This window comes from Erinaceus europaeus, chromosome 19 (genome assembly GCF_950295315.1).
Source record: "Erinaceus europaeus chromosome 19, mEriEur2.1, whole genome shotgun sequence".
Lineage (NCBI taxonomy): Eukaryota > Metazoa > Chordata > Mammalia > Eulipotyphla > Erinaceidae > Erinaceus > Erinaceus europaeus.
Genome location: NC_080180.1, coordinates 54886434 through 54910186, shown reverse-complemented (window position 1 = coordinate 54910186; position 23753 = coordinate 54886434). Strand labels below are relative to the sequence as shown.

Here is a 23753-nt window from a genome sequence, read left to right as displayed (position 1 = left end):
AGGGAAAATGGTAGAGAGAAGGTTACTGTTTTTAACAGCTTCACTCTAGTTTTAAGACAGTGAAGTCCAAGTTTACGCTACTATGTTCTAAACAAGTCATCCTACAGAGTTTCATAGAAGCTGGTGGAAGACACAAGACTCTGGGAATAGAGGCAAAGGACAAGTCGTTATTCCAAGAAGTCACAGTGTTGGGTTTAGTGCTGGTTTCCTGGTCCTTGGCCCCTGAGTCTGCAGAGAGTGTAGGGTGATGTCTGCATAGAGTGTAGGGTGATGTCTGCATAGAGTGTAGGGTGATGTCTGCACAGAGTGTAGGGTGATGTCTGCACACAGTGGGTTATTTTGCAGGAACAAAACTCTGAACTTGGGAAACTTGTCTCCTACAGTGGCTGCTGGGCCTAGCCTGCTGTTCACTCCAAGCCAAGACACCATCTCCTGTTTTCCAAGGCAGCCAGAAAACCTGCCCTTTGCTTTTGCCCGAGATGCTGGGACAGATGGTGTCAGTCTCTGGGGTTTTCCTGACAGAGGTGGTGGGAAGCTGTGATGGGAGAAGAAGCTCTGTGAGCGGCAATCATTGTCACCCAGGGGAGAAACTCCAAATGCCTTTAGTGAACAGGAATTTTATAGTTTCCATGAGTCATCCCATTAAATAAACTATTTCATACAAACACCAATAAATAAGTGTCCCTAATGGGTGCTTGATTTTTTTTTTTTTTTATGAGAGTGGGTTGTAGTCACCAGTCTTTGCTTGGGTTGACTTACATGTTTTGTGCTGAGTTGTTTTGGTTTTAATTTTGTGCTGTAGTTAAAAAGCTTTAGTGAAGATTTGGTATCAGAGGCTCATGCCAGTGTTTGGCAAAGCCTTCCTCCTTTAACTTCCATAACCTCTCCTTTCCATTGCCAACTTGTTTTTTCAGATAGAGAATAATTTGATTACCACAGATTAATTTGCCAAAGTTACCCAGTCAGTAATCTTAACTTGCTATAATTTATAATTTAGCAAGTTCATGTCTCTATCTCTACTTCTACACCAGTTTACTCCTGAATCATTCATTTATTAATCATTTACTTAATTTTTATTATTCTGTTCAATTTTTTTTTTCCTTTTTTTTTTCCCTTCAGGTGTTTTAAGCTTTTATTCAAGACAAGAGAAAGCATTCACACAGAGAAATGTCAAATTTCCACTCAGGGAGTATGGACCAAGATTGTTTATGCATGTGTAGTGCAGGGACTCAAACCCAGAACCCCAGGCTCTCAAATCCTGCCTCTACCACCAAATGATTTCCCTGGCAATTGGTGTAATTCTTTTGGTAAATGTATACCATACAGGGTGTTAAAAACTAATGAGCTACCTATCAGGAAGGACACCATCTCCTCAAGACAAAAAGGAAAGGAGGAGATATTTATTTATTTTTGATAGGGACAGAGAGAACTGGAGCAGGAAGAGGAGATAGGAAGAGAGAGAGAGACACCTGCAGCACTGCTTCGTCGTTTATGAACTTCCCCCCACACGTGGGGACCAGGGTCCTTTCCCTCTGTGACGCGTGTACTCAACTGGGTGTGCCATCACCTGGCCCTTCAGAAGGAAACTTACTATTGAGTTCATTGTGCCCCATTGTACTAGTACAGAGTTGTTATAAATTAGATGTCATGCAGTTCCCCATCTGCTATTTTCTCATTCCTTCTTCACGCCACCTTGTGTTCTTCTTAGCCCTGTTTACCTCTCCTAGGGGATGTGTGTTCTCAAATGCTCTGCTTCCTCTTTCCTTCCTTCACTCTGCTTCTCACTCACCACGTTATCTCAATCACTGGCACTACTCCAGCCTCTGCCTCTCTCTTTATTCCTTAACTAAATTGATCGACTCTCTTTTTAAAAAATATATTGTATATTTATGTCATAGAGACAGAAAGAAATGAATAGGGAGGTGGGTATAAGTTTAATATCTAAGCTATTAAACTTATTTTTTAATATAGCAAGACTCGTGGTGATATCATTAGAACAACACTCAAACAAAATTTGTAATCTGGTCCAAGTGTATAGGGAGAGAGAGAGAGAGACACTTCAGCACGGCTCCGTCACTTGCAAAGCTCCCTCCTCCCTCAGCAGGCGAGGACCAGCTGTTTGCACCTGGGTTTTCTCGGACATTTTAGTGCCTGGGTTCAACAAGGTGTGTTACCACCTGACCCCTGATCATCTTCCTTTTGTGTCTAGTTACCTCACTGGTCTGGGGCATCTTGTGTTCCTTTCTCCAGCTCCACCCCAAGGATCTCTGGGCATCCAGTGGTGCCCAGAGTTGCAGGTAGACTTGACTCAGTACCCTCATTGGGCTGTGGGAGGGAATCAGCTGGGCTGAAGTGATGATGAAACTTGACTCTTTTCCACTTCTCTCCGCAGACAGGGCTAGTGCCCTGTGTGAGACTGGAGGAGACAGATGGTGGGAAGAAGATACAGCTGATTGAACCTTTCCCCTTTGCCAGGACACCGCTGTCATCTATTAGCTGCTCATCTCAATGATGGAGGGCACATCACCTTTTCTCCACCACCAGTCACAAGTATTTCCTTACTTCTTAGAAAGGGGGAGGAGACCCCTTAGGGCTGTAAACACTTGGACCAGATTACAAATTTTGTTTGGGTGTTCTAATGATATCACCATGAGTCTTGCTATCTTAAAAAATAAGTTTAATAGCTTAGATATTTTCTTTCCTACTTACAGAAGCAGAGAAGGGACAGCACCTCAGCATCAAAACTCTCTTCAATGAGATAGGGGCTGAGCTTGAACCCCTTTTACATGTGGCAGAGTAGGGCTCAGCCAAGTGAGCTATTTTTCAGGCCTGAGTTCAAAGGCTGTGTGTGTGTGTGTGTGTGTGTGTTTCCATCAGCACTGCTCGGCTTTGGGTTATGGAGGTGTAGGGGATTGAACCTGGGGCACTGGCACCTCATACATGAGTCTCTTTGCATAACCATTATGCTGTCTACCCCCATTCTGTTGTTGTTGTTTTTTTTAACTAAAAAAAAGATGAACTGTGTTGTGTAAATTTGATGTGGAAGTTACCTCTTTGACATTATAAGATACAAATATGCCAAAAGATCAAAGTCAGGGAAAGATTAGTCATTGAGCTTTTCACTGTGGTGAGTAGGTAAGTTAGAGTGGGTGTGTATGAGCAGGTAATCAAGAGGAATGGCTTGTGAGTCACGTGCAGAATAATGGCTGCTGCTGGACGTGGGAGCTTGGACTGGCCTTGGGGGTCAGCACAGGCTTCATTTCACTCAGGGTAGACTCCCAGGGCCTGCTTGGTGACTTGATATTTGTCAGAGGGGTCATTTGTGAAGGGAAGGGGAAGGATATGCCTGTCAAATGCACTGCAGTACATGTGGATGTGGGGGTGCCTTGTGGCCTCTGTGTTATATACTTGTTCAGTTGAGGCCTGTGACAGAGAGCAGATGGTTCATTCTAGTCATGTAGTAGTGCACGCCATTATAAACGAACTTCTGTGTCTGCATCTCTGAGTCCCCAGAAGTCCACTCCTGTTCCTCACCGTGCGGTTGACCCTTTTGACCCAATTTACCCATCTCTCCCCAATTCTTTTCTGGTAACCACTGTTTGGTTGCATCATCTAAAGCTTTATTTTATGAATTTCACTTCGTTTATTCACTTGTTCTGTTTCTGAACCACCCATGAGTGAAATCATGGGTGTTCATTTTGCCCCACTTGAGTGATCTTGCTAGGGCTGCCCACTAGGTGGATGGGTCACTTTGCTGTGGGGATGAGAGAGCTGAGCACAGCACAGTGTTTTGACAAGTGAAAAGTCAGAAGAACAGAGGATGATGTTCAGGATGGCTGAAGGGTCTGTGTGTTTCCTGCCGGGATGCCTTATTAAATGTGTCTACATAAAACTTGAGAACGTTGTCAAAGAAGTAGTAGAAGTTGGGAGTTGGGCGGTAGCGCAGCGGGTTAAGCACAGGTGGCGCAAAGCGCAAGGACCAGCGTAAGGATCCCGGTTCGAACCCCCGGCTCCCCACCCGCAGGGGAGTCACTTCACAAGCGGTGAAGCAGGTCTATCTTTCTCTCCCCCTCTCTGTCTTCCCCTCCTCTCTCCATTTCTCTCTGTCCTATCCAACAACAACGACATCAACAACAATAATAACCACAACAAGGCTACAACAAGGGCAACAAAAAGAGGGAAAAGTGGCCTCCAGGAGCAGTGGATTCATGGTGCAGGCACTGAGCCCAGCAATAACCCTGGAGGCAAAAAAAAAAAAAAAGAAGAAGAAGAAGAAGTAGAAGTCCTCTGAAGTCTAAAGAAAATGTAGATACAGGTCAAGTGAATTAGGAAAGAGACAGGGAGGCAGACATAGAAAGTTTCAAAATTCTAATGGATGATGATTGGGAATAACGAGCCATTTGACTAAAATGGGACTTTGGAAAAAGGATTGGAGAAGATGTAACATCAGTGATGTAACTTGGCATCTTGATTGGCTTATCTTGGCTTAATGTATTTATTGATATGGCAGGTGTGTTCTTAGATCTAGTGTCCATTTCAGTTATCTTAGTCCAGAGCTCCTGCGTACAGTATAATAAAAGAGAGAAAATCCAGTAACATGAGTATGCTTTATACGTGCTTTTTCCAAGCTACTTTTTGTATGAGGTTTATTTAAAAAAATTCATTAAAAAAAAATCCTGTGTTGAAGATCAATTCTCCCTTGTACCTACCATTATGCATTGGCAATTAACTCTGCTTCCCTCAGGTTGATGAATTTGAACTTGATCAATTATCTGATAGTAATTACCAGCACAGGGTGATTATTATTGCTGAAGTAACATTCTCATCCATGTTATTCACAGAGGCACGCCTGTTTGACTGCAGAATATAACTTGTTCCTTGGGCTTCTGGTGCCAAGGTCAAACTATTTTTGGTTCCCTAAATAGAGTATTGAAGAAAAAGAAAAAGTTTCCTGGCATGTGAAACTCTCTGGACATGGCCTTTTGGTCTCCAGGAGAAGGGAGGCATGCAACTTAGTCTTTTGTAGCAGCCTCAAACTTTTTTTTTTTTTTTTGATAATTTCCTTTCTGTTCCCCCACCCCCCACCCCCAATCCCTGTTGAGGCAGAGCTACCTTTTTCCTCCTCTAGTGCAGTCTGGGAGAAGGTGTCTCTCTGTTCTTCTAGTCCTTTAGCATTTGAATCAATGGGCTTAGGGGAAGGGCTATTCTTCACTAATTTTTAAATTTGATTAAGGATGTGGTGACTTACAAGCCAGTTGTCAGATGGATGCTATTTCTCACTTTTCCAAGATAGGTATCTGCATATCAGTCCTACCCCCAAGCCAGGTCTTCCTCCACCATTATGCACTGGGTCCCCAGTGCTCTCTCAATCCCCTTCCCCCAGCTTGTTCTGGGGGAAAGGGGAGGCCAGCATTTGTAACCCCAACATTAAAAAGTTTGTCGGGGGTCGGGTGGTGGCACAGTGGGTTAAGCCCATGTGGCGCAAAGCGCAGGGACCGGCGTAAGAATCCTGGTTCGAGCCCCCGGCTCCCCACCTGCAGGGGAGTCGCTTCACAGGCGGTGAAGCAGGTCTGCAGGTGTCTTATCTTTCTCTCCCCCTCTCTGTCTTCCCCATCTCTCTCCATTTCTCTCTGTCCTATCCAACAATGAACAACATCAACAATGGCAATAATAATAACCACAATGAGGCTACAACAACAAGGGCAACAAAAAGGGGGAAAAATGGCGTCTAGGAGCGGTGGATTCATGGTGCAGGCACCGAGCCCAGCAATAACCCTGGAGGGAAAAAAAAAAGTTTGTCACATATTATCTCAACAAAGAATTGAGGAGAGAGCATGATTATTCAGGTACTTCAAACTTTATTTGGGAAAATTGAGAACATTCACATATGGGGGGGGAAGAGGGAGAGGGAGAGGGAGAGGGAGAGGGAGAGGGAGAGGGAGAGGGAGAGGGAGAGGGAGAGGGAGAGGGAGAGGGAGAGGGAGAGGGAGAGGGAGAGGGAGAGGGAGAGAGAGAGAGAGAGAGAGAGAGAGAGAAAAGAGCAAGTTATCACTTACATAGTGGTCCAGGCAGAGAGAGCTCACAGGTTCTAGCTTTTAAAACCCAAGCCCCACCTCCACCTTTCCAAGCCACACCTGTAACCACTCCTCTATTTTCTGAGCGCTACTATTGTGCCCTCCAGGTACTCTTTGCCCCTCAACAAACCTTCCTGAGTCCTTGATCTTGATGAGCAGACCAGTCTAGTCCAAGTTGCATCCTGTGTTTTGCCTTTCCCTCCTAGTTTAAGTTCCACCTATAGGTGAGATCATCTGGAATTCATCCTTCTCCTTCTGGCTGATCTCACTTAACGATTCCTTCAAGTTCCTCTAAGATGAAGCAAGCAGGTGACTTTTATCATTCTAAATGTCTGAGTAGTATTCCATTATGTATATGGAAGGGCTAGCCTTTGCTTAGATTTCATATAGAGGAAGAGTTAAGCTTTGGTCTTCCTGTTCCTTGAGCTCTATTGAGAGAGAGAGAGAGAAAGGGAGAGAGAGAGAGAAAGGAAGAGAGAGAGAGAAGAAGAAAGGAGGAGGAGCAGGGAGAGAGACAGAGAGACAGAGACTGACTCCTCCACTAGGGCTGTCATAGTAGAGGACACAGGCCAGGAGACTTAAACAGCAGGAGTCTGAGTTCTGGATACCAGCTGGGTTAGTGTCTTCCAAGGAATCTTTCCCTTTAACTTCTCCCTGTCTTTCACAGTCATCTGGATCCTAACCTTTACTTATGAGGACACTAGTTGTTTATGATTAAGACCCACCATAACAGTCTCATCTAATCTCGTGATTTATTTTCAAGACCTTAAATGCAAATATGGTTCTATTTCAAGGTAATGGAGGTTAACACTTCAAAATTTGAGTTTGAGGCCAGGGCACAGTGGTATGGAAAACACATTCCTACCTGAGACTCCAAGTGAGCTCCTAGGTTTAATCCCTGGCACCACCACAAGCTCGAGTTTAGCAGTGTTCTGGCTTAAAAATGTGTGTGTGTAAGAATTTTGGGTAAGGGGGCTGGGAGGTGGCACACCTGGTTGAGTGCACATGTCACAATGTGCAAGGACCTGGGTTCAAGGCCCCAGTCTCCACCTGCAGGGGGAAATCTTTGCAGGTGGTGAGGTTGTGTTGCAGGTGTCTCTCTCTCTCTCCCATCTCTACCACCCCATCCCTCTCGATTTCTAGCTGTCTCTATCAAATAAATAAAGATAATAAATTAAAAAAAATTTTGGGTAAGGATATATAGTTCAACCCATAACTGAGAAGTTCTTTTTAAAAAATGAGCAAAGAGAAATAGACATAAGGCAAGAATAAATGGTCTTTTTTTTTTTTTTTTTGCAAGTTAGATCTCAAGGTTTTGAGTGTGTTGCACATGCTCTTCGTTGACATAGTACACATCAGTGTCATCTCCCTGTCTGTCCTGAACACCCCAAGGTGTTGGGAGCTAGTGTGGATTTTAGTCCTAGGCACAGAGAAATTTCTTGTCTTGCCCAACTTCTCAGAGTTCAGGAATGACTGAATTGGGACTTTAACCAGTTATTTGGACTTGGTCTAGTATTCTTTCCAACACCCCACACAAGGAGAAGGAGAGAATGTGTGCTCCCTTGGGCAAATTCCACGGCCTTGCTGGTGTTGTTTTGCTTGGGAAACTTGGGGGATTGGAGACATCATCTCCTATCAGTTAGTCTTGTTCTTGTTAGCTTTAACATTCATAGTGTAGAAAATAAACACCAAGACAGAAAGCTGCAACTCTGCTGATAAGTCAAGGTAACAAGTCACGTTTTTTTGGATGTCCTCATTTTCCTATGAAAGTTTTCAGGCGTGAAAAAATAGCCCAATGAACTCCCATCTTCATGTCACTCAGCCTCAGTAATGATCAGGCTGTGTCAGTGGTTGCTAGGAACTAGGGGATAGCTCACCTGGAGGAGCTCGGAGCCTGCCATGCTCAAGGATGCAGGATCAAGCCCCCACTTCCACTTGGGGGGGGAACCAAGCATGGGGGAGTTTCATAAGTGGTGGAGGAACAGTCCCCTCACTGTGTTTCTCTACCTAAAATTAAAAGAAAAAAAAAATCCATAGGCAACAGTGGAATCATGCAGACACAAAGCCCTAGCAGAAAACAAGAAAGAAAAAGAAGGATTTAGCCATAATTGTTACCTGTTTCTCAATCCTCCCTCCATAAGAAAGCAAATCTGAGACTGTGTTCATTGCTTTCAAGATGTAACTGTAAAGCTAGACTTTTTTTGGTGACCCAACTTGAATTCCGTTCACATTAACCTCCCAAATGCCCATACAGCTGGATTTTTCACAGAAGAATCCAAGCGTGACTTTGTGCTCAACATGCTAAAGTAGGTCTGGCAGGACATTTTCTTGCTATATATATATATTTTTTTTGACTTGGTCCTCATGGGACACTTTGCAGATCTCTGCAGAGAGAGACTGCAGTAATTAGGTGTACATTTTAATGTATTTGCTTTTTTCTTACTGAGCTGTGCATACAATGACTCTTAAACAAAATGGAGGCCAGAACATAGCTTTCCTAGTAGACTGTACACCTTACATTTTTGGACCTGGGTTCAAGCACCTGGCCACCACATGACAGCATCCTTCTGCAAAACAAGGTGCACGAATAGTGACGCAGTGCTGTGGTGTCTCCTTATTTTCTCTTTCTCCTTGTCTCTCTTTCACCTATTATCTGGAAAAAAACAAAAACAAGAGCCCATCGGTCAGGAGTGGTAGAATTGTGTGAGTATGAAGCTTTTGCGGGGGGGGGGGATGGTGGGTTGGCTTAGTTTTTAATAAATTTCCACAATCTTCAACAGTCATCCAAATAATACTTTGTCTCATCTGCTAATCACTGTGTTATTTCTAAGAGACTAAAACTTTTCAAGAGAGACCTCGAGGATAAACACACATAATATAAATGTAAAAGTTTGTATACATTTGCACAGTGTGTTGGTATGCCCGAGTACAGCTTCTTGACTCTGATGTCATTTTACATTTTATCCACATGGAACATCGCTGTATGAGAATATTTTTTCTTCCAGCCACAGCTCATGAATGCCAAGCTGCTAAAAACAAGTTGGTGAACACTTGGTTTTGTCAGACATTATTTTTATAGACAACAGGAATACTGCTAACTGTGACTTAGCAAAGGCTCAGGATGCAGCTGTTTTTTGACAGCTCTCCAGATGTGCTCCTCGTGTGTTTTGCTAATGTTGTGTCTCTCCCAATAGGTATAAACGACCAAGGACTGTACCGAGTTGTGGGGGTGAGTTCAAAGGTCCAGAGACTTCTGAGTATGTTGATGGGTATGCCTCTTTTCTAATCATTTTCTATTCACTGTGTGTTAATGTTCTGTCACCTGATATGTCATTGTCATGTACAGCCTACCTGGGAACCCCTCCGTCATTCTGCTGCCTAACATTGTTCTCCAGAGCAGAGACACAGTTGACTGGGAGAAGTAGGTTAGCATTTGCACCTGCACAAATGACCCACTCCCTTCTTGCTTACTATGAAATGAAAGCAAGATACCAAATAGAGTCCAGGCCCCCATGCTTTGCCTGTCCACAGTCTCAACCAGTACATTGGGATGGACAAGACCCCCGGGACATGCATTTTGGCGGAGCGTCCAAAGCTGTCCTGAGCCAGCGAGAGCCAGTTTTGAGGAGATTCATTGGTATTCGCAGCAGCTGGTTCATAGTTCACACTGTGCGCTCCTCCATAAGCAGGCCTTTGCCATCTGTGCTGCTAGCGCAGCCTGCTCTGGCACCACAGCTCAGAGGAAGTCAGGAAGCGAATTCATCTCATTACCCCAGATGCTGTGGGAATGACAAAACACTCTTGACATGACTTCTAGTCTGTGGGTCCCATACCCACCTGTAAGGCACTGCAGGGCTCTCTCCACCCTAGAACGGAGGGGTGGTGCTAAATCTGAGCTGGAGGGCCCTGGACGTCAAGACCAATCTGCATTACGACCTTGCTCAATATTAATTGACTGGCACTCTCACTTTAACTAGTCAATATTAACAGTGCCGGCAGGTATGCTGTCCCTGCATTTAAACCTCTCTGCACTGTTGGGAGGACTCACATTTTAGGGAGAGTGTTGAATAAAACCAGTCAGCTTGCTTACTACAGATGGGATTACTTGTTTGCCTGTATTTGAATTCAGAATTTAATAAGTAGAGCCCTTTCCCCTATAAGCTATTAGCCACAGAAAAATTGTGTGTCATCAGTTGGGGAACCTTACTAGAATGCATTCACTTTCATGAGCTGTTTGCCGTTTCTGCCTCTCTGGGTAACTTGGGTGTGCAGTGTTGGCACTTAGATTTCCTTTCCTTTTTCCCAGGAGTGGTCTCCAAATCAAATAGATTCAGGGTGCCAGTGGTTCAGTAGCAGCTGGAAGAGTTTAATGGTGACGGCAACATCTGCTTTCAGTTAATTTTAAAATTAGAAAGACTTCTCTCATTTCCAAGACAATGTTAGGATGATTAGAACTGGAAGGCACTCTGTCTCAGAAGGGGAGATGTCAGCTGCCCGAGGATTCTGGCCTGGGTTTTATTACCTTCCTGTTCACTTCCAGGGTGAACTCGGGGAAGGCTACCTGGGGTCACCCTGGATGTGTTAGGCTGTCTCCGAATTTGCTCTTAGTTTCAGTAAATCTCACCCAATCTGTAACCCCTGAACTCCCTGGGAGGTAGCTTCCAACTTCCAGACTGTCTCCAGTCTGTCAGTCTTTCACTAGGCAAGGTGTTTTTAAACTCCCCAAATCCTGAAAAATCACGACCTGGAAAATGGCTTTCCCTTTGCCTGAGACCCAGGCCAGAGTTGTGCAGGGCACCGGCAGGGAGCTGCAGTAGCCTCTGAGCCGCTGGCGAGGAAAGACCATCCTTTCCATGATGTCATTCTGCAGTGGGAAAGCAGAGGCTGGATGCCTCTGGAGAAGGAGAAAGCTGTGCTGCTTCCTCAGCGGGGGCTGCACAGATAATGAATTATTTGACCCAATCTAGAAATAGTTCTGTAGGGTGCCTTTTAACCTTTGGAATCACCAACTTGGGATTTCTTTTAGCACAGAACTGTTTTCTTGTTCCTTTGTTAACAACTTGAACTTCAGTTCTCAACGTAATAATTTTAGCAGCCAGGGAAATGGCTCAGTGGGTAGAGGGCAGTACTTGTATGCAGGAGACCTCGGGTTTGGTGCTCACCTGTTTGCCTGAGTGGAATTCTAGGCTCAGCTTCCCTCCCCCCTCCTCTCCCCTTTCTCTCTCTTCCCCCCACACAATAAATAAGCTTTTTAAGAGACTTTTCACTATCTCCTGATAAAACATATCTTACTATACTTTTAAAAATTATTTACTTTTCCTTTTGTTGTCCCTATTGTTTGTTGTTGTGGTTGTTGTTGCTATTGATGTCGTCGTTATTGGATAAGACAGAGAGAAATGGAGAGAGGAAGGGAAGACAGAGAGACACCTGCAGACCTGCTTCACTGCCTGTGAAATGACTCCCCTGCAGGTGGGGAGCCAGGAGCTCAAACCGGGATGCTTACGCGGGTCCTTGGGCTTCGTGCCATGTGCACTTAAGCTGCTGTGCTACCACCCAGCCCCCAGTTACTATACTTTTTAGCTTTCTCTCTGATTCAGCTCAGTGTTGAAATGGAAATGACTGCAGTTATTCATGTTTCACGACCCCCTTCATGATTTTAGAGTTTCTGAATAGGTGTTCACACACTATCCCATGCATATTCTTATCTTCTGTGCTTCCCCACTTCTGTCCGTTGTTTTGAAGTCACATATGTTATGGAGCCCAGTGAGGCAGCCTACATGGGGAGGTATCTGCTTTGTCATATAAGGGCCCAGGTTCAAGCCCAGCCTCTTCTGCACTGGTGGTAGCCCCAGCACTGCGGTGTGTCTCCTTCTTTCCCTTTGTCTCTTTCTTTCTATCTGAAAAATGTTGGCCTGGAACAGTGATTCCCACCAGTTACCAAAAAGAAAAGAAAAACTATGTGTGTTGCAGAGAGAAAAGCTGGGCAAGTTCTCCAGATACTAAGTTTTGCTCTCTTAAACCAACCAGTGTTTCCGCTACTAAATTTATTCTGATAATTCTGCTTGTTTATAACACCAGGGAGTTATTTTAAAAAGTAACGATTCTTCTCATCCTTTGATCAAACTTGATTTTTCTCCTGAGTATTTTTTATTTGTAAATTATTCTTCACTGTACAAATAAAAACATAGGCTTTGCAGTTCTCTGAGAAAAAGTCCCAAGTCATTGGGTACTTTTTGACAAGGACTTATATTTACATTTGTTGGCTCGTTTTAGTTCTCGAGAGCTAATTACTTTGATGTGATTTTTCCCATTGCCATTTTTGCATAAATTTTTGTGTGTGTGTGTTGCTTACAATAATGTAAGTGTCTTTAAGTACTTGCGTTTAAAGGTTTAAAAGATGATTTCTAAAGAAAAGATGCATACTTGAATCTTGCTCATTTCTTCTTGGGGAAAGGGTATGTTTTCCCCCTTCAAATATAGGATTAAAATAGAGAAAGGGCCAGTGAAGTGGCTCTCTTGAATAGTGAGTTATTTTGCCATACTCGTTACTCAGGTACCAACACAGTATTGAGAGAAACTTTGATGCTGTGTTTGGTTCCTCCGCCTCCTCCCCTCCCTCTCACCCCTCTGCCTTTCTGTCTCTAGTTAAATAAAATTAGAAAGAATAAAGCAGAACCAATTTTCAACTGTTCTCCCTCCCCTTTTTGCCCTTTCTTGTCTATAGCCAACAGGAAGCACATATGGCAGCTGGCCACAGAAAGTTCTCCAGGGAGACAGTTAGTTGTACTCCTTCAGATCAGGCAGGAGAGTGGTGGCTGCCTTCCTCTCCATGTTGACATCCTTGTCAGCTTGCCTCCTGTCAAGATCCTCAGAGCCAGGAGTAGGTGGCCTGCTGAATTTCCACCATCTATCTTAGTCTTTCTTTGGATCAAACCTCTTCAGTTTCCAAAAGAAAATGCCTAAGTGAGCAGTTGACTTCATTTCCCTTTCCCTCCCCTCTTTGTTCTAAAAGAGGACATGCATCCTCAGGTGAAAAGGTTTTTTGTTAGTTTTTATAGAGACTGGAACTGTGGAGGAAGGCAGGCAGGGAGAATTGACAGATGAGGTGTCAGTGGGTGAGTCATGTGTGTTAGTAAGTGGGGTGAGAATGTAACAGATTAATTACAATAGTGATTGGCAGAATAGAACTGATAAGAAGTATTGTCATGTATTCTTTTTCTTTTCCACTTGAGAATGAAAACATCAGAGCAGGCAAGGGGAACTGTGAGAACAATGTGAAAGTAACTTGAGTGTTACAGGTGAAATTTGGTGGTTATTTCTAACCTCAATTTGCAAGAAAAAAATTGCATGATTTTATTTTTAGACTTAGAATCATGGAGAACAGAAAAATAAAACTAATGTTGAAGAGTTTTACTTAAAAAAATATTGTCTTGTAGAACAACCTTTTTGTGTGTTGAGGATAAAGTATGAACCAAGGGCTGCCGGAAAAAATTCTGGCTTTGGATGCTACACTTGATTGTAGCCAAAAAGCTGAGAAACAATGGCTTTGGATTCTAAAGTATATTTTCAGTTACGTCCATTTAAAATGGGAGTCCAGCCGTTATTTGGGAGTCAGCTTTGCATTTAAGATGACAATGTCCTGTTTGTCGGAAAACATCCCCAGTGGTGTAGTCATGTAACACCAGTCCCATTAGAAAGTTAGTGTTGGGGAGTCGGGCGGTAGCACAGTGAGTTAAGCACACGTGGCGCAAAGCGCAAGGACCAGTGTAAGGATTCCGGTTCGAGCCCCCGGCTCCCCACCTGCAGGGTAGTCGCTTCCTAGGCAGTGAAGCAGGTCTGCAGGTGTCTATCTTTCTCTCCCCATCTCTGTCTTCCCCTTCTCTCTCCATTTCTCTCTGTCCAATCCAATAACAATGACATCAATAATAACTACAACAATAACAAGGGCAGCAGAAATAAATAAATATTTAAAAAATTACAAAAAAGAAAGTTAGTATTGGCTGTGGAGATAACTCAGTGGCAGAGCACAAGGCTTGCATATATGAGCAAAGAGGAGCTCTGGTTCTTCCTCTCATAGTAGTAAAAGTCAATTTTTAAAAAAATCTGTACTTGTTTACATTTCTTGTTTTAAATTTATTTATTTTCCCCTTTTGTTGCACTTGTTGTCTTTTATATTTATTTATTTTTTATTTTCCCCTTTTGTTGTCCTTTTTTTTAATTGTTGTAGTATTGTAGTTGTTGTCGTTGATATCATCGTTAGATAGGACAGAGAGAAATGGAGAGAGGAGGGGAAGACAGAGAGGAGGAGAGAAAGATAGACACCTGCATACCTGCTTCACCACCTGTGAAGCGACTCCCCTGCAGGTGGGGGGCCGGGGCTGGAACCAGGATCCTTACGCAGGTCCTTGTGCTTCATACCACGTGCGCTTTACCTGCTGTGCTACTTCCTGACTCCCTCCTTGTTTACATTTCTAACCAGTCCCTGAAGTATTGTCCCATTGTCAGAAAGGAAGTAAAATTAATTTATATCCATTATTTACAGTAGAACATACATTCTGATTGAACACTCAGTTGCATTTTCAATTCCCAATTAAGTTATTAGCAAATTTACCTAGTCCCAAAGCAACCACTGATTGTAAAGAATTACTTGGGATGATTGAGTTATTTGAAAACAGTGAAAATTCAATAGAGAATTAGTACCATAGACACTCTAGTCATTAGCTTCAGATGTGACAGCTACTCTCTTTTTCCATGAATTCAAGAGATGGCTTGTTTTTTTTTGGTAGGGAGAATATGATTCGCAAAATATAGAATGAGAATTTGGGAGAAAGCAGAAAAACCAAAGATTTCCTTTAGAAGCCTCCTGAATTATCAAATGGTGACTTTTGGTAGCAAGTTGATTGAAAATGTTATCTGAGTTGTATGTTAAAATGAGATTTAAATAATTGATTTAATGAGAGAGAGAATATTCAGTTACTGAAGTAATTGGTTGGCAAATCCTTTGGTACAGAATTATTTAGTTCTAGTTATAATGGATTGCACCTTTAATCAGGATGCTTAATTTGATTTCTTGAATGTATCTGCAGCTTGTCTGACAAGCACAGTAATAAATGAGTTCTGAATTGTAGGAACTGATCAAAATGTAATCAGTGTCAATTGCCATTGTTGTAGTTTATTGCATATTGCTGTCAGTTGCTGTAATCAAGAGCTGTTGAAGTGCTTTAAAAAGCCTCCAGACTTTTGAGTAATTGACTTCATATGTATGATGTTATGGCTGTGAAGCAACCACCCTTTCCTGTTTCACTTTATTTTCAGAAAGTTTGAAAATAACATTGTCACCCAGCCTGGAGGGTTTTTTTTTTTTTTTTGGGCCTCCGGGGTCATCGCTGGGGCTTGGTGCCTGCACTATGAATCCACTGCTCCTGGAGGCCATTTTTCCCATTTTGTTGTCCTTGTTGTTGTTGTTGTTACTATTATTGATGCTATTGGTGGTGTTGTTGGTTAGAACAGTGATTAATTGAGAGAGGAGGGGAAGACTGGGGAGAGAAAGAAAGACACCTACAGACCAGCTTCACTGCTTGTGAAGCGACCCCCCCCCCCCAGGTGGGGAGCCAGGGCTTGTGCTTCACACCATGTGCACTTAACCTGCTGTGCTACTGCTCAGCCCCCCCCCCCCCACCCGCCAGGAGTTTTTAAATTGGCCTGCCTTCCTGTCCTGTATTGACAGGTTTTAAGAAATAGGAAGCTGTTTCTTTCCCTGTAGAGCCTTTTACTGCAGTGGAAGGGAGGTTTTAGTCCTAAAATAGCTAGAGTTTGGGGGTCTTGGTTGAAACATTGTGGAGTGAAGGAAGAAGTGTCTTCCCTGAATCCATGTGATGGCTGTGCAGAAAAGCAGAGAGGTTTCTGTAGACGGGTTGCTGGTCTTCATCCTAACCCTCTCCTGCTCGCTCCCTTGGGGAGGCCACTCAGCTGAGAGCTCTTAGTAACTCAGCAGTGGGACTCGACTACTCATGTCGTCATTTTTGCTGGTTTGCTTTGATGTTTCACAAGTTCTAAGAGCATTTCCATTCTCTCCTTGTGCTGACAAAGGTGAAAATTGAGATAGGTTTGGCACTGGCAGGTGTGTAGGCTCAGGGCAGCTGTGTTTCCAGGCTCCACGGCCCGGTCCGTTAGCTTCACCTTACAGAGGTGGTCTTCCTGTCTAGTCCGTCCCTCCTCCTCATCACTGGATCTTGGTGGACTGTTTTTCTCCTTTTATTTCAAGCTAGATTGACTTTTTCCATTTCTAGAGTTGACAGTTCATCCCCTCTCCCCCTCTCCTTTGTGTCACATTGTTTTCTTTTTATTTCTTTCTTTTTAAAATATGTGTCTCCTGTCTCCCTGCCTACCTGCCTGCCTACATGCCTATCTATGTACGTTCTCTGTTTGCCCATTGAGACAGATCTGAGCATAGTTCTATTTTTGCATATGCAGTGCTGGGGATCAAACCCTTGGCTTCATGTGCAGGTAAGTCCTGCAATCTGCCCACTGAGCCAACTTCCTCCCTGGCCACTAGGCATGCCTTTTCCCTTAGAAATATGTGGCTCAGTGAAAGGACACTTGGAAGAAGCATATCCCTAGCACCTTTTGACAAAGAAAACTTGTTTGTACAGAGGTAGATAGCAGAATGGTTGTGCAAAGAGACTCTCCTGCCTGACGCTCTGAAATCCCCTGCACCACCATAAGCCAGAGCAGAGCAGTGCTTTGGTAAAGCGAACAAACACAAAAACGTGTTTGACTTAGAGTGCATATCTGCATGGTTCCATAAGGGCCAGTAGCTATTCCTCAGATGATTGCAAATTGATGTGAATGTGAAAGATTATGTGCAAATGACTGTGTGTCATGCTTCTGTGTGGGATCAGACTCATCTTTTCCCCTCACTGGCCTGTGAGCCACGCTGATAGCTGTCTTGCTGTAATGGAGATGCCCAGTCTCCTATTATAAAGTGGTCTGCTAGCAGCCCATGCCCTTGCCCTCAGCCATGGCTCTAGAGGGCATTCTGTAAAGATGATGATGATAATGATAATAGCAACATCAGTGCTGCATAATTTGCAGCTGTGTGTGGTAAAATGCTCTACCATGATTGACTCTTCCCACCTCCAGCCCAGCCCTTAGCCTTTGGCTCTCCATTACTGATTTTTCTCAAGTGCTAAAAAGTTCTAATAGTAAAATATAGCTTTTGTGACAGAATTTTATATAAAAAACTTTTTAATGGGAAACCACAAAATGAGTTCCTTGTGGTTTGGCCATTTAAAAATGGAAGCTTTGTGAGCCAGTCAAGAAGACCTTTGAATGTTCGTGGGTTTAATGTTTTTTTTTTCTTTCTTGTCTGCTCACTAGATGTGAAAACATGCAATGAGGTGGACCTGGAGAACTCCATAGACTGGGAAGTGAAGACAATCACAAGTGCCTTAAAGCAGTATCTGAGGTGAGCTCCTCGCAGTGGCTGAAGGAACGAGCAGACAACATGGAGATGTCACCTTTCACAAATGCCAGCTCTGCATGTAGCTCTTAGTAGTTAAGTTAGACCCTACTAAAAGGAGGGGGGGTATTAATGAGCTTTCTAATAATGTCCAAGAAAGTGGGGTAACTAGCAGGTGAGCAGCAGTTAGGCAGATTAGAAAAGAAGACAGCTGAAATGGCATGGGTTTTGCAAGAGATGTTCTATTGGAGGTGTGCATTTTAGGAACTAGATGCTTGGAGCAGGAAGAAGGCTGTTACTGAATTCATTGAATCTTTCATCGATGTGTTAGGCTATCATAGTATTGTTTTGGTTTTAAATTGAATGCCTTTGAAAATAATGGCTTACAAAATGTTGGAAGTGCAAGGCTGTAAAAAGTTTACTGGGTGAGGCTTTAAGTTAAACTTAAGTTTTTATTGGTTACAGAAAATATTTAGAACTAGTGAAAATAGGTTTAGGATAATCTTTTTAAAAAAAAAGAATGCAATGAAAAAGTGAGTTGATGTGCAAACACATAGAGAGGGGAAAAGAATTGAGTGGTGGGGGGTGGTCAGCACTGCTCAGCTTTGGTTTGTGGTAGCTTGGGATTGAACCTGGGACTTTCGAGCTGTCTCCCCCTCCCCCTTCCTCCTCTACCTCTTCCTCCTCCTTTACCACCTCTTCCTCCCCGCCGCTTCTTCCTCCTCCTCCTTGTCCGCTCATAGTTCATATGTTCCAGTTCTCTAGTTCCACATGAATCAAGCCACTAGGTAGTTGTTTTGCACCTCCTTGCTTATTTTGCTAGGCGTAATCATCTCCACCACCATGTTGGGTAACATTAAATACTTTCTAAAATATATTGTTGTGCCCAGGAGGAATGCTTGAGTATATATCTAAAACTATAAGAACTTTTTTTTTCTTAGAGAAAGGAAGGAAGGAAGGAAGTGACACCAAGACACGGAACCTTCCTACAGTATAGTGGGGACCGTACTTAAATTTGGTCAAGTACATGGCAAAGCAGCACATATCCAGTGAGCTGACTTGCTGGCCTGTTGTATGAGTGGTCCAGAGATAAATGTTCCAGAAACAGCAAAACAGTCTCGTGAAGAAAAGGCAGAGGCGTTTGGAGATCTCTTCACAAGCAGAGAGAAGGCCATAGTACATAGGTAGCCAAATTGTCTTCACTTATCTGAGAGATGCGCAGATCAGGTCCACATGGGTGCCATTCGTTGTTAAAATTCGGAGGCTCCAGCAGGCCGGGCTAGCGTCGCGGCGGTAGACAGAGACTTGTGGACACACGGCTGGGCAGGGAAGCTGTATTTCTTTATTCAGGAACGATTCATAAACTAACCCAAACTAATCACCAAACAGAACTCTCCTGCCTCCTTCCCCCGCGACGGCGCCAAGAACTCTCGAACTCTAGGACTCTGGAACTCTGGAACTCTCTCGGGGTTCCTTGGGGCGGGGACAAGCGGGCCCGCGAAAACTAGCAGGACTGAACCAATTTTCTTGGCAGGGGGAGAGCTAGAACAAACCAATGTAAAGCATACAACAGGCCAGCAAGTCAGCTCACTGGATATGTGCTGCTTTGCCATGTACTTGACCAAATTTAAGTACGGTCCCCACTATACTGTAGGAAGGTTCCGTGTCTTGGTGTCACTTCCTTCCTTCCTTTCTCTAAGAAAAAAAAAGTTCTTACAGTTTTAGATATATACTCAAGCATTCCTCCTGGGCACAACAATATATTTTAGAAAGTATTTAATGTTACCCAACATGGTGATGGAGATGATTACGCCTAGCAGAATAAGCAAGGAGGTGCAAAACAACTACCTAGTGGCTTGATTCATGTGGAACGCTAGCCCGGCCTGCTGGAGCCTCCGAATTTTAGCAACAAATGGCGCCCACGTGGACCTGACCTGCGCATCTCTCAGATAAGTGAAGACAATTTGGCTACCTATGTACTATGGCCTTCTCTTCTGCTTGTGAAAATGGCAGATGCCCTGGGAGATTGAACGTGAGGTGGCTGCTGTTCCTTTCCCTCATCTCCTCTTTAGCAGCTGAAAAGTGCCGTCATTCGGGTTTAATCGACACTAAATAAAAAGTTCCTCTCACTTAGTAAACTATCACAGAGGTTTGGTGCCTACGTGATAAATCTATGGCCCTCCCCTCCCCCACCTGCTACTAATATTATGCTAGGACAGAGAGAAACTGAGCGCACAGGGGGAGATAAAATGGGAGAGAGGGTTGAGGAGATAGCAGAATGGTTATGTATGCAAAGAGACCATCATGTCTAAGTCTCCAAAGTCCAGAGTCAATCCCCTGCACAACCATAGCCAGAGCTGAGCCAGTGCTCTGAGGAGGGAGAGAAGAGAAAAGAAAAAAAATTGACAAGAAGGAAAGAGGGAGAGAGAGCACTACTTTTTATCATTCATGTATTTCCCCCACCTGAACACCTTGCAGATGGTTAGCATGTGTGCTCTACAAGGTGGACCACCACCTGCCTGACCCCGCCATCTTTTCTTCTCCTCCCCCTCCCCCTGCCTTGACTAGGGTTATCACTGCAGCTTCGTCCCTTCATGAGGACTCCATTGGCCTTGGCGGCCTTTTCAAATTTTTTAATTTTTATTTATTTATTTATTTTTGCCTCCAGGGTTATTGCTGGGGCTCAGTGCCTGCACCATGAATCCACTGCTCCTGGAGGCCATTTTTCCCCTTTTGTTGCCCTTGTTGTTGTAGCCTTGTTGTGGTTATTATTGTTGTTGTTGATGTCATTTGTTGTTGGATAGGACAGAGAGAAATGGAGAGAGGACAGGAAGACAGAGAGAGGGAGAGAAAGATAGACACCTGCAGACCTGCTTCACCACCTGTGAAGTGACTCCCCCTGCAGGGGCTCAAACCGGGATCCCCACACCCCTGATACTGTGGTCATTTAGTTAAAAAGAAAAGGGGGAATTGTTGTATGCTTTACATTGGTTTGTTCTAGCTCTCCCCCTGCCAAGAAAATTGGTTCAGTCCTACTAGTTTTCACGGGCCCGCTTGTCCCCGCCCCAAGGAACCCCGAGAGAGTTCCAGAGTCCTAGAGTTCAAGAGTTCTTGGCACCGTCGCGGGGGAAGGAGACAGGAGAGTTCTGTTTGGTGATTAGTTTGGGTTAGTTTATGAATCGTTTTTCCTGAATAAAGAAATACAGCTTCCTGGCCCAGCCGTATGTCTCTGGTCGTCTCTGTTACCCGCCCGTGAAGCCAGCCCGGCCTGCTGAAGCCCCGAATTAAAACAGCACTGGCCCAAAAGATAAATGTAAAGAAACAAAAATATAGCAAATACCAAAATACTATAATTATCACACTCTACACATTAATGTCCAGAACTCAGTTTTGGTTCTGTAAATGCCCCCACCCCCAGTCTTTTTATATTTGTTGTTAACTCTACAGGATTTAAGTGATGTCAAAACATTTCATTTGGCTGATATGTTTTAAGCCTCCTTTCTGTCCCTTTGGCAGGTGACTCATAGTGCATTAACAGTTTTTTAAGATTGGAGTGTATAGTTCCATACTACACCCGCCACCAAAGTTCTGTGTCCCTACTCTCCCATCCCCTAAAGACAACCACTTCAGTTCTCAAAGTCTTAGGAGTAGTTTGCATCTCTCTCTCTTCTAGTCCCATCCATTTACCCAAAGGGCACAATATCTTTTTTTGGTTGTAGAGTATCCCATGGAATGTATATCCCATATCTTCTTTAGCTAGTCATCTGTTGATGGGCACTGAGTCTGCTTCCACACTGTGTCTCAGCCTCCTTTAATCTGTAGAACCCCTTCCCTTCTTGCATCCCTGCCCCATGCAATTGTTAATGAACCAGAGTCATTTTTTGGAAATGGGGGGGAAAAGGTCAGATAAGGCTGTTTGTATTCTCATGTTGTTCTTATGCTTCTCTGTTATCTGACATAGTCCCTGACAAATAATAGTTAAATTGTTGGACTTCAGTAGATACAGTTTAGGTGTTTGTTCGTCTACTGCAAGAATACACCAGAATGGGTTCTATTCATTGTTTCCCTCTCTCCCTCCACCTCTTCCTCTTGTTGTTACTGCGACCTCATCACTCCAGGCCAACTTTTTCAGACAGTCAGAGTTAAAGGAAGAGAGAAAGGGCAAGACAGCACAGCACCTGAGCTTCCTTGAGTGCAGTGGGATCCACGCTTGAACCTGGGTCATGTGTATGGCAAAGCAAATGCACTGACGAGGTGACCTATCTTGCTGGCCTGCTTATTTAGCTTTCTTGCAGTAGACACATTTACTGAGTATTTTACTCTTGCAAAACACTCACGTTCACAGAGATTTGAGAGTCCTGTTTTTTTAATGCCTTGCAAGAGTTATGGTTTTGTCTTTGTGTATGCATGATGCTACTGAGCGGTCCTTTCATTTATTATTTAGAGTGAAAGAGAGAAAGGAAGACAGATCTCCTTTCCTGCTTTATTTCGTATTCCTATCTGGTGCCAGAGACTGAACCCAGGGTTTTACTCTAGAGGCAGAGTTCTCTCCTGACCCTGTGAGTCTTACTCTTAAGATGCCCTTAGTTAAGCACTGAGATGATTTAATGTAAAACTTAAATAAAACCTAACAGCAAAGTATTAGAAAGGTGTTAGTTACTATTAAGAGCAAGAAAGACACCAGTATTACACTCAGCTTGGGCACATCATGCTGGGGATTGAAGCTGGGGTGTCTTAAGTGTTTGTCTTGTACTCTGACACTGAGCTGTCTCCCTGACCCAGCCAGATGGTTTTAGCTACAATTTGACTTCCTGCCCCCCCCTTACCTACGAAGTACATTATGTCACCCTTTGTTGATAAAGGAGTAATTTCAAGCCTAAATACAAGTGTCTCTGCCCAATTTGCTCCTAGTATTGGCTAACCATTTCAGGTGACGATTTTTGTAGAAGTGAATCTTATCTCCCCACCCCCACTCCACCCCCACCCATCTCCCATCCCACCTCCCCATTCCAGGGTAGACTTTGGAAGGTGAATATCACATGTGTCTTGTTCATTGTAGTCTCCCTAGCATCTTGAACTGTATTCACTCAAATATGAGAGCAGTGGGTCTCAGCTGGAGAAGATTTGTTCCCTCCTCAGTGCCCCCCCCAACATTTACAGTCTCAGTAGGCATGGGGGGCAGTCTTGTTGCTGGCTGTCTTAGGGATGGAGTCTTAGACACTTGCTGAAGTCCATTGGAACTGGTGGCTTTCCTGAAATACCAGCAGCTCTCCAGTTGAGAAATGCTGTCTGAGAAGGATGGAAATATGTCGGAAGTAAGTGTGCCGTTGCTCTCCACAGCACACGTGTAACCATGAGCAAGGACTTGGGTTCAAACCCCCATCCCCACCCACGTGGAGGAAGCTTCCTGAGTACTGTAGCAGTGCTGCTGGTGCTTCTCATTCTCTCCCTCCTTCCCCATTTCTCTGTTTCTATCGGAAAAGTTTTTTTTTTTTTAAGTTAAAAAAGGCTGCCAAAGGGGTCAGGCGATAGCACAGTGGGTTAGGCGCACATGGCGCAAAGCACAAGGACCGGTGTAAGGATCCCGGTTCGAGCCCCTGGCTCCCCACCTGCAGGGCAGTCACTTCACAGGTGGTGAAGCAGATCTGCAGGTGTCTATCTTTCTCTCCCTCTCTCTGTCTTCCTGTCCTCTCTCCATTTCTCTCTGTCCTATCCAACAACAAACGACATCAACAACAACAATAATAACCACAACAAGGCTACAACAACAAGGGCAACAAAAGGGGAAAAATGGCCTCCAGGAGCAGTGGATTCATGGTGCAGGCACTGAGCCCCAGCAATAACCCTGGAGGCAAAAAAAATAAATAAATAAAAATTAAAAAATTTGAAAAGGCCGCCAAGGCCAATGGAATCCTCATGAAGGGACGAAGCTGCAGTGATAACCCTAGTCAAGGCAGGGGGAGGGGGGGAGAAGAAAAGATGGCGGGGTCAGGCAGGTGGTGGTCCACCTTGTAGAGCACACATGCTAACCATCTGCAAGGTGTTCAGGTGGGGGAAATACATGAATGATAAAAAGTAGTGCTCTCTCTCCCTCTTTCCTTCTTGTCAATTTTTTTCTTTTCTCTCCCTCCTCAGAGCACTGGCTCAGCTCTGGCTATGGTTGTGCAGGGGATTGACTCTGGACTTTGGAGACTTAGACATGATGGTCTCTTTGCATA

At 44.0% G+C, this 23753-nt stretch overlaps 1 protein-coding gene across 2 annotated transcripts in view; it reads left to right on the top strand.

The window, feature by feature from the left end:
• ARHGAP10 (Rho GTPase activating protein 10) overlaps positions 1-23753 on the top strand; it is a 264608-nt gene that overhangs the window by 150542 nt on the left and 90313 nt on the right. Inside the window, exons 14-15 of one of the 2 annotated variants that reach the window (XM_060178990.1) lie at positions 9269-9343; positions 17454-17541. In XM_060178990.1, the coding sequence (XP_060034973.1) occupies positions 9269-9343; positions 17454-17541 (163 nt within the window). The remainder of the gene's footprint in view (positions 1-9268; positions 9344-17453; positions 17542-23753) is intronic. The other variant, XM_060178991.1, reaches the window with a different exon arrangement.